Here is a 12,136-nt window from a genome sequence, read left to right on the forward strand (position 1 = left end):
CAAGTTGCAAAAAGTACAAATTTTGAACTTCTTCTGTTTTCAAACTTTATATACTGGAATCAAATTACCCATTTAAACATTAGATCTAATTATATCTTGGTCCTAATAATAGATAGAGAAATTGTTAATTTCTGTTATCTCAAAATCAATTTACTCAGACCTAGCACCATTTAAAAATTTACTTCTTAAATAGCGACTACACTTTGGCTCAGTTTTACACAGTTGCATACAATGGTAAACAGACTTATCACTGTCTCAACCGCAAGAAAGAGATAACGCGGTAACACGGCAACGATAGTGCGTCCCAATCTTTATTTTGATAAAGATTGAGTTATATTATAATAACTCCATTTTGCTTCTATTATCTCGTAAAATGAATTTCTAGAAAAAAGTTACGTTTCCTTTAATTCCCTTGTTGCGATAACCCATGCGAAAAAGTTATAGATTGCCAACACAAGGAAGCAACCAAGTGAGAATATCACTTAGCAGACTTTTTGTACTTCGATGATTAGGAAATCTGAACAATGAATACAAACGTCTGATTCAAAAATCTATATTTGAGACAAAAAGAGTACTGCAAAATAGATCAATTATTTATAATATTTCTATTATTACAAATTATTTGGAGCAACCATTGACCGATTCCGAACTGGATGGTCTAAAATGGATCATATTTCTCTCAATTAAAATGCCGAATTTCTCATTTTTCGGAATTTCTAGGATCAACTTTTCTATGAAAGTTTTTGGTGAAAAAAAAAATAATTTCAATGGGACAAGGTTTTTACTGATTATTCAATAATTTACAATATGCAATCATTTAACTATATGCCATTTAAAAAAAAATCATATCATAATCATATTAATATAAAAAATACAAATTAGTTATTACTGTTAAATATAGAAATGTTTCAAAACGAAGCAAGTTAAGTTGAGTATTTGAAAAAGGAAAATGCATAGATAAACTAAAGCAAAAAATTTTCTAATATAATTCTTTGAATTATAACAGGTAAATTTGTGTTACAACAAATGCTAAGTCCTTGAATCAACGGATGATTCAATATCATCAAATGGATGTTGGAACGATTTTGGCAATTTTTCAAATGAAGTATCAATCAGATCCATTGCAATAAATTTTCCACTCTCCATAATTTCAATTCTTTCTTCAGTGTCACCAAACAGAATATGTGAATGAGGTTCAATAAAAGTTTTGCTGCTTCTAAATACTGAATCATTTTTATTCAGTCTGTTACTATTTTTCTTTTCAATTATTTGTATGGGGCTTTTAAAATCATTATCTTTTCCATCAACAACTTTATGCTCTAATTGATCATCCGAAAATATATGATGAATTGAGGCTAAATTATTGCTGGAGGGTGGAGTTATTAAATATTGCACGTTAACATTGTGCAAAATATCTTGCATGCTCTGTTGCTGATCTTCTGAAAGCTGAAGCGTAAACGAAGGATTTGGCGGAGAGTTCACAAGAAGTTTATCTAGCTTTGTATTATTAATCAAATGGTGAATATCATTGATTTGCATATCTCTATTATCTTTTAATATTTGCAAAGTATCATCTTTGATATCGACTTTTGAATTTCCGCAGGGTAATTGTAAAACAATAACAACTTCATTATTTGAAACATCACTTTTATTTTTAGATGAGTCGTTTTGTAAATAATGAGATTGTTGTATGATGTGATTATCAAGATCACTTTTAGAAAAAAACTTAAGGTGGCAACAAAAACATTCATAAAGAAGACCAGAATCATGTTGTGGCACATGCAACTCTAAATCAACTTGCGATTTAAATACACGCATGCAAAAACCACAACGAAAATTTTTATTCATTTCCTTTAAGTCATGCATAGTAGTATGCTTAGCCAGTAAATCTTTAGTTTTAAACATTTCTTCACATATCCCACATTTAAAACTAGAATTTGGGATAAAATGTTTAACATAGTGTTTTCTGCAAGCAGATTTAGTTTTAAAAGTCTTTTCACATTCTTTGCAAATAAAAGGTTTTTCGCAAAAATGTGTCAGAAAATGTCTTCTCAGAGTTGTTTTATCACTAAAAGATTTACCACAGTTTTCAATATCACAATGAAAAGGTCTTTCTCCATTATGTATATACATATGCTGAGTTAAACCAGCTTTTCTTGTAAACTTTTTTTTACAAATTTCACATTCAAATGGTCTTATTCCAGTATGAACTAAGTTATGTCTAACTAAATGATGAGAAAGGATAAAAGCAGCACCACATATGAGACAAACGTGCCTGCGCTCATTTGTGTGTGTTTGTAAATGCTTCTCTAGGTGAGCCATTCTGGTAAATGTTTTATTACAGGTACTGCATAGATAATTTTTTTCACTAGGATGATTAGCAACATGTCTATCATATCTTGTCTTCTGTTTGAATTGTCGATTACATTTATCACAAACATGAGTTTTACAATAACCTAGAGAGAAAGAAAAAACAAAAAAAAAAACAATGATTTTTGTAGATAAGAATAAATAATATAAGAAAATGACTAAAAATTCAAAGTTAAATTTGTGTTTAATATAAAGGTTAATTTTAATATTACCCTCTATATTAAACAAAAGAAGTACTCTCGGGTGCTTAATACAAGGTAGGGGGAAGATGTTATAAACGAAGAAGGGAGAATTTAAATCCAGATCTAATAAACGGGGGATGGCCTTTGTTTAAAATATAGGTTGGTAGGTGGGGGAGGGGGGCGTTACAGAACACAAATAAACAATTTAATTCTAGCATGGCTTGCAGTCAAATGTGCATTTTTTAACAGCTGTTTCCAGGGATGCGGAGTCCCAAATGTACTCCGGCTTTATATCTCTATTTACTTCTGGTCTCTGGTGTCCATAAGTTTGAAACATGTTGGTTTACTTATGATCTGCTATAAGAAAAAAATTGATGAGATTTAATGACTTAGAACTTATTGTTTTTAGGCCTGGAATTCTTGCTACCATTATACTTAAGGACTCCGGGTTCAATAATGTTAACAAGCAAAAATTAATAAACATAAAGGGCTAAAAAAGCATGGGGTGAGTGGGAAAAAATTATGAAAAATAATTTTTTCCCACTCACCCAATTTTACATAGGACTAAATTCATCTAAAATAAATCTGCTTCCAACTACACTAAAAATATCATTTTATTTTTTATTCAGTTGAATTTTCTTTAAATAGATTTTTTTTATTAGTTACTGATTTTATTTTAGTTAATACCATTTTTCTCATTTGTGGAAAACATTTGACACAAAACATTCTAAAACGTAAAGGTTTATTCTAGGTCTAGATCTAATTTAATAACAATCATTTTAATGCATAAGAACTAAAGGCAGAGCTGAGTGTTACTACCATCTTTGAGTAGCTGATATCATTTCCTTAAATTTCTTGGCCTTCAGAAACTGCTAACATCTCGGCTAGCATTTTGAAACTTTGATATTGATTGTACTAATTTGTATTTCCTAATAAGTTTAGTAAATTATATGAATATAGATTAGTTTTTTATTATTTAAAAGGTATATTTTTTAAACAATTGGTATGATTGATTACATAAAAACAATACTTTCAACAACAATTGTGTTTTTAATGGAATTCTATTTATCATTAAAGTTTTAAAGTTAATAAAACTAATAATCAAATTAACATACAAGTGACTGAACACAAACATACATACATAGTGAATTAGAAGTTGGTCAACACCCCGACAGAGGTTTGAAGTTTAAATAAATTAAAAAGCCCACTCACTAAACATCATCAGCAGCGCTGTGAAGCAGTTTCACTTCTTCATAAATTATTTTAACTATTTTGTTTAACTTTAAAGTTTGCTTTCAAATAATTTAGTGTGATAAAAATTTGCTTTTAGTTTGCAAAATAAAATTATAATTCACTTAGAATGTAATATACCTTTTACGTATTAATTAACGTATAATAAACCGATGGACTTATGTAAAATATAAAGTTAAAATATAAAATGTATACTTAGTCTGAAATTTGGATACTGATCATTATAGACTGCTGATTCAGGAGTCCGGCGCATTGCGGATTATTTAAACATTTTAAAGACACTGTTAAAAAAAAATATTGTTATCATATTTCTATAGTAACTTGCTTAGTTTTATAAAAAGTTATAAAAAGCGAAGTATAGAAACTAATTTTAAACATAATTTATTTTGCTTTAAATAAGTTTTTTTTTTCCCGTTAAGAATTCTTTTTTTTTTTAGGTTAAGTTGTTTTTGTAATTGCCACTCTTAAGTCAAGCTTTTTATTAGAATGTAGCATTAAAAAATGAAATTAAAAAAAATGATGCAGAAAAGTTAAATAAAATCTCTTGATTACTGCAACTTAAATAATTGTCTTCATATTTAAGAGAAATTACAAAATAAGTTAATTTATTATTTATTATCCATTTGTATATGTATTATAAAGTATATGATTACTACAGATGTAGTTACATCTTTTCAATTATCTAAGTATAACAACATCTGTGCAACTTCACCTGGAGATTTTACAAATGTACATACACCTTTTCAATTGCGTTAAGAATAACTACATCTGTACAACTATATCTGTGAAGTCTACAGATGTAGTTACACCTTTTTAATTATATTAAATATAACTACAAGATTTTCTGAAATTATTAGAAATTATTATAAATTATAATGCATTATATATTTTCTGAAACTATTAGAAATTATTAAAAATTATAATGCATTATACTAACCAGATGTTAAATATCGTCAGTATACAAGGCAAATGCACGTCGGTAAACAAGGGAAGTCCAAAAACATTATTTTGAGATAATGAACAAATAAATTTTGCGTAATAGTTGAAAAAAAAATCTTAATAACTCATTAATAATTGCTTTTTAAAATTTGAGGTATATCAAACAATAGAGAATTTAAAATATTAAATAGTGATGTAAATAACTCCGTACTGCCAAAAATGAACTTAGTGAATTTCTCTTGTATACCAATTATTTTACCCAGGTATAATTTCATATATGGTTTTTCAGATGTTCTTACATCTGGAGGAAATTCTTGCAGATGTTATTGGACTTAGAGAAAAATTACCAGATGTAGTAACATCTTCCTAAAGATATTGTTAAGGGTCATTGGATTTCCAGATGATATTGGACAGATGTTGTTACAGTAGATGACAGATATTGTTGGACAGATGTAGTAGTCTTTTACCTATAAATATGCTAAAAAATCAACAGATCAAAAAAAAGTTTATTTGTAACATCACAATTTCTTAAAATCTAATATTTTAACTAATAAAAAGTTTTAAACAACCTACTTTTTTCTAGATCTTCAGCCTTGTATTTAAACAAACTTTCATGCTGCATTTCATTTCTATAAAATCTTTGACCAAAATTGAACAGAACCTATGAGGCAATAAACATTTTAAAGATATATTTAAAAAAATTTAAAAATTACATTAGGTTTTTGTATTTATGCAAACATTTATAAACATTTATAAAACAAAAAAACTCACTGAAGTTTTATTCAACAATAAAAAAAAATAATATTATATATATATACATACATATATATATATATATATATATATATATATATATATATATATATATATATATATATATATATATATATATATATATATATATATATATACACACACACACACACACACACATATATATATCCAGGGGTTGAAATAAGTATCCACTTGAGGAGGACAATTAACCATTGTTCATATTGTCAGTAAAATGAAGAATGGTTAGTTGCCTCCTTCAGATAGGTCTTAAAAATGGTCCAGAGGGTGCTGGAACTTATTTTGATCCCTGTTTATTTCTCTCTCTCTCTCTCTCTCTCTCTCTGTATACAGAGCCAGCTCGTAAGGATTTCTTAATGTGTGCAAAAATTTTTTTTATTAGAATGACATATTTTTTGGCAATTTTTTATTTACTGTTGATCTTAAAATTTGCCACCTGTGTGCTTTGCACTCTTCACACATGCTATCAACTGGCACTGTATATATATATATATATATATATATATATATATATATATATATATATATATATATATATATGTATATATGTATATATAAATATGATATACAAGGTGCACCAGTATGAAGTGAGTATTAAAATAGGAATATTTTAGTGAACCAGCATTAATTTCTTTTTCGTTTGGTTGGTATAATATCTGCCAAACATATCATTTATTTTACATCGAGCCATTGAATTTATTATACATCAAGCCATTGAGTAAACAACATCATATTTTGTTTTAATGAATTAAAAATGTTGAATTTTTTTGCTAGGGAGCGATGACTTGCAAAATGCATTATTTTTTGTTTACATTTGAAAAAAAGTGCTGCAGAGTTGCATCAAATGCTTATTAAGGCATATGGTGCTCATGCTTTACCAGAAGTAACATGTAAATAATGGTTTCGTCAGTTCAGAAATAATGATTTTGATGTGAGAAATGAAGAACATGAAAGACTACCAAAAAAGTTTGAAGATGCCAAATTGCAAGCAATATTGGATGAAAATTATAAATTGAGTCAAAAGCAAATGGCAGCAATGTAAAATGTTGCACAATAAACAATGTCTGACTGTTTAAAAGCTACAGGAAAGATTCAAATCTGTTGAAAATAAATTGAACAAAAGGCAGATGAAAAACTAAAAAAACACTTGTGAAATTTCGCTTCAAAGACATGAAAGAAAATCAGTTTTGCATCAAATTGTTACTGATCAAAAATGAAATTGTTTTAAGAATCCTTAACAGATAAAATCATAGGTTATTTTGAGATAACCATCAACATCGACAGCAAAACCAGATTGATTCAGCAAGAAAGCAATGCTCGGTGGAATCAAAAAAGTGTGGTGTATCATGAGCTTCTAAAACTTGGTAAAACTGATAATAATTGATACACAAAGCAAATATCTACCCCGAATTATCAATATCCCATATATTCACCAGACTTGGCCTCTTCGGACTACTTTTTGTTTTCATAGATGAGATATGCATAGGCTGGGCAACACTTCGATTCCTACAAAATGTGTAGCAAGCACTGAATTTTTTTTTTTTAATTTCCCATTCAAAACTAGCATTTCAATTTCACACACAAAAAAATGCTCACTTCATATAGGTACACATATGGTATATATAAAAAGTATTTGTGTATTTACATACAAAATATACGCAGTTCAAAATAGAAATTTATCTGTATTAAACTACTTTAAACCTTAATTAAAAAACATTCATTTTGCATTTATATATATATATATATATATATATATATATATATATATATATATATATATATATATATATATATATATATATATATATATATATATATATTCATTTATAACAAAAATATAACAGTTTAAAAATAAAATATTGAATTTAACACTACAGCTTTATTTTTATTTAATAACTAAAAACTCAGTATTTGTATAGCATTTTTAAAAAACCAGTTGCAAAGGGTGATATGTTAAAAACTAACGGTAAAGATATTTTAAATTAGTAATAATGATACTAAATATAATTATAATAACAAAAATGTAATAATAAAAATAATAATAATAGTGGTAGTAGTAGTAGTAGTAGTAGTAGTGGTAGTGGTAGTGGTAGTAGTGGTAGTAGTGGTAGTAGTAGTAGTAGTAGTAGTAGTAGTAGTAGTAGTAGTAGTAGTAGTAGTAGAAATAGTAGAAGTAGTAGTAGTAGCAGTAGTAGTAATATAAATTTTATGGCTAATAATAATTAAGTATAGTAATAATAATACTTTTTTTATCCATTTATTTAACCATAAAATATGAAAATTATATTATTATTTTCATATTTTATGTGAGTACACCTAACCTTATTTATGTGAGTTTATAAAATATTATATACAATAATAATTTATAAACTCACATAAATAAGGTTAGGTGTCACTCATATAGTTAAAAACTAGTCAATGGAGTGACACCTAAAAAAACAACAAAAAAAACAAACAAATAAAACAATTATCAATAAGAAAAAAAAAATTAAAATGAAAAAAAAAAGAAAGAAAGGAAAATAAAGCACTAATAAATAAAGATGATATTAATAATTGCAATGATAATATAATAAAAATAATAATATTAATAATAATGTGAATAAAAAACAAATAGTAACTATATCATGATAACTTTACTAAAAATTATAACTAATGATAAAAACAATGGTAAAAATAATTATAGTAAAGTTTATAAATATGACAGAAATTAATAAAATAAACATAACTATAGCAAAAATTAGGACAATAACTATAAAACTATTACTACAATTGAATCACTATCACTATCATTATAAATAATATTAATAAGATTTAAAAAACAAAGATAAATTAATGATAATAGTAATATTAATAGAGTTAAAAAAGACAGCATAAAATAAAAGTAATAATAGTTTTATAAATACAGTAATTTAAAAAAAGCAATAATAATAAAAGATAAAATTAATATTCATTAAAGATATACTCAAACAAAAATTTCTTAATTTGGTTTCGATTGAGAAGAAGAATATTTGTAATAATAAGGTATTTAGTTAAAATCTTTTTTTTAAATGGTATTATTTGGTTCCAGTGAGAAATACATTGATGTTTATTAGAGCGCTTGCCATATTTAATAGTATTGAAAAAGGAAGTGTGCAAGTTAAAATTTTCAGTATTTCGCGTGTAATATTTGTGTGTGTCAATTGTTTTAAAAAAAATTATTAAAGGAACTTGGTAGTTTATTTTAAAGAAAATCAAACTCAAAGAGACAATTATAGAGCTTTACAAGATCTTGAAATTTTAGAATTTTTAATTCAGAAAACCTATTTTCGATATTAGATCGTAAGGGAGAAAATATCATAATTCTTAAGGAGGTGCGTTGTAAACTGTTTATACGATGTAATAGAAAACTACCTTTTTGACCACATATATAATATATAATAAAAATAATAATAAGTTTAATAAATAATAATAAAATAAAATATAATAAAAATAAAATAATAAAAATAAAAATAATAATAATAACAAATAATAATAATAAAAAAAATAACTAAATAATAATAAACAATAAAAAAAATTATAGTAATAATAATAATACTAGTAGTAGTAGTAATAGTAATAGTAATATAAATTTTATGGCTACTAACAATGCTATGTATTAGTCACTATTTGTAGGGATACAATTAATTTATCCATTATTGCAATTTACAATATATATATATATATATATATATATATATATATATATATATATATATATATATATATATATATATATATATATATATATATATATATACTTATTTGTATTATTATACTTATTTGTAATATGTTTTTTATTGATACACAAAGCAAATATCTACGCCGAATTATTAATATCTCATATATGAAGACTTTTTTTCTGTTTAGGTGGTCTATTGTGCAAATTTCATCATTATTTCAAATAATTCTGTTTCAACTCATCATTATTTCAAAATAATTCTTTAATCTAGTTCTTAAAACAAAAATAATAATGAGTTAAAATGTCATAAATCATAAAAAACTCAATAGATTTGTCTTTTTATGGACATTGGATAGTTTTAATGGACATCAAAAAGTTGATTAAATACTTCGTTAAACCAAAAAAAGTTTTATTTAAATTGTCAATTAAAAGTATTTTAGAAGTTGAATAAAAAAAAGAAACTTATATGTTTTATATAACAAACGCAGAAACATTCGGGGTAAAATGAAAGACTTTTATAAATGATTTATTTAAATCTGAACGCTTCCTACGTTTAAAATGTAAAACATTTACGATCGTTTTGTTTATTTTCTCTTCCACTTCATCATTAATCTTAATTAATTATCATATTGTTTATTTAGAAATTTATTGCAACAATATTACGTCGAAAATTTGCAACTAATCTGGGGACAAAAGCAAATAATAAAATTAAATAAAACTTTTATAGCAGCTCTCTCACATTTATCCAACGTTTCAGTAGCCTTATCAGGAATTCGTAGAATAACAAAATAGTTTAGGTATTAACATGACCAGACCAAATTGAACTTACTTTCAAAAAGTTTCATAACGACTATTGTTTATGAAACTAACTTTAAATAAATATGTTAAATTAAAATAATAAATAAAATATTCATGTTTTTTTTCTTTTTAAATTAAATATTATTTTCAAAAAACATTTAGTACATTTAAGTCCTTAGTTTTAGCACTGTAAATGAAGAATATCAGCAATGGGGAAATAATTATTTTAGGAACCGTTCTAAAATGACGTAATTATAAATAAAGGAAAAATAATCGTATATGAAAACAAAGTATCAGTCGAAAAAATTAGCTTTAATTTTATTCAGAAGTTTAAAGTCTGATAAAAATGACTTACTTTTGGCCACAGAACCGACCATTAACTACAAAAAAACATGCTATAACACGAGATTACGATGTATCTCAAAAAACTCTTGGTGTTGGAATAAATGGAAAAGTATTAGAGTGTAATCGAAAATCAGATAATAAAAAATGTGCTTTAAAGGTTAGTGTGTGTGTGTATATATATATATATATATATATATATATATATATATATATATATATATATATATATATATATATATATATATATATATATATATATATATATATATATATATATATATATATATATATATATATATATATATATATATATATATATATATATATATATATATATATATATATATATATATATATATATATATATATATATATATATATATATATATATATATATATATATATATATATAATATATATATATATATATATATATATATATATATATATATATATATATATATATATATATATATATATATATATATATATATATATATATATATATATATATATATATATATATATATATATATATATATATATATATATATATATATATATATATATATATATATATATATATATATATATATATATATATATATATATATATATATATATATATATATATATATATATATATATATATATATATATATATATATATATATATATATATATATATATATATATATATATATATATATATATATATATATATATATATATATATATATATATATATATATATATATATATATATATATATATATATATATATATATATATATATATATATATATATATATATATATATATATATATATATATATATATATTATATATATATATATATATATATATATATATATATATATATATATATATATATATATATATATATATATATATATATATATATATATATATATATATATATATATATATATATATATATATATATATATATATATATATATATATATATATATATATATATATATATATATATATATATATATATATATATATATATATATATATATATACAGATTAAAGTTAGAAGATAAATCTTTTGCGATGCTTATGTTTTATCAAAAAAATTCATGAGTTGTAAATATCAGCAAAATCCCATCATGAAATAGATACTTTGCATGTTTTTATATAAAATTGCTACAACCCCTGATAGTGTTTGACTTGTTTATGAGAAAGTTTACAAATTTATAACACTTCTTTTTTTGAAGGTAATTATATATTATGATTCTATACAAGGCAAAACATTCAAAAAAAATTATAATAGTAATTTTTAGCAACCAGAGGTATCAAATGCATTTTTTGATGGCATTTTAGTTCCAGATGCTATTTTCAAACATTTGGCACAAAATCTTAAAATTAATGGAATGGAGTTGTTAAAATTAATGGAATGGAGTGTTTGTGACCTTGCAACAAAAATGTGATGTTAAGAATCATGAAAAGGATACCAGAAAAGATGTTAGAAAAACCAGAATAAAAAAGAAAACCTATGCTGATGTTATGAACTAGTCACACTAATTAAATAGGTTTTATAATGTCAGGTAAAAAGTTTTTGAAAAAAATACTGTTTAATGTACTGACCTAAATATGGCTAGTAATAAAATTCTTTTTTTTAAAAAAGAGTTTTTTTATAACCAACATATTAAAAAAAGAAAACACAAACATTAAAACATAATTTAAATGTAACAACTTAGTTTTATTGACATCAAAGATACACTTTAATCAG

At 23.6% G+C, this 12,136-nt stretch overlaps 2 protein-coding genes across 3 annotated transcripts in view; one reads left to right on the forward strand and one right to left on the reverse strand.

Moving 5' to 3' along the window:
* Nucleotides 1-762: 762 nt before the first annotated feature.
* On the reverse strand, nucleotides 763-10,038 carry LOC100214295 (zinc finger protein 121). Of its 2 annotated transcripts, none has more exons than XM_065813394.1 (3): nucleotides 9,971-10,038; nucleotides 5,316-5,403; nucleotides 763-2,456 (listed from the first exon to the last, which is right to left on the reverse strand). In XM_065813394.1, the coding sequence occupies exons 2-3, from the start codon at nucleotides 5,362-5,364 to the stop codon at nucleotides 1,030-1,032; spliced, it is 1,476 nt and encodes a 491-aa protein (XP_065669466.1). In that variant the 5' UTR covers nucleotides 5,365-5,403; nucleotides 9,971-10,038; the 3' UTR covers nucleotides 763-1,029. The 2 variants fall into 2 exon arrangements, with proteins under 2 accessions (XP_065669466.1, XP_065669465.1); XM_065813393.1 differs by having other exon boundaries at nucleotides 9,783-9,989.
* Nucleotides 10,039-10,189: 151 nt separating this feature from the next.
* LOC100212998 (MAP kinase-activated protein kinase 2) overlaps nucleotides 10,190-12,136 on the forward strand; it is a 61,282-nt gene continuing 59,335 nt past the window's right edge. Inside the window, exon 1 of the mRNA XM_065813397.1 lies at nucleotides 10,190-10,531. Within this exon, the coding sequence (XP_065669469.1) occupies nucleotides 10,376-10,531 (156 nt within the window). The 5' untranslated portion in view covers nucleotides 10,190-10,375. The remainder of the gene's footprint in view (nucleotides 10,532-12,136) is intronic.

This window comes from Hydra vulgaris, chromosome 12 (assembly GCF_038396675.1).
Source record: "Hydra vulgaris chromosome 12, alternate assembly HydraT2T_AEP".
Lineage (NCBI taxonomy): Eukaryota > Metazoa > Cnidaria > Hydrozoa > Anthoathecata > Hydridae > Hydra > Hydra vulgaris.

Excerpts from the sequence above, each read along its gene's own strand:
- LOC100214295 (XM_065813393.1), bottom strand. Across the intron at positions 2,457-5,315 it reads GGCTGAAGATCTAGAAAAAA|GTTATTGTAAAACTCATGTT; the intron begins GTAGGTTGTTTA and ends CTTTCTCTCTAG.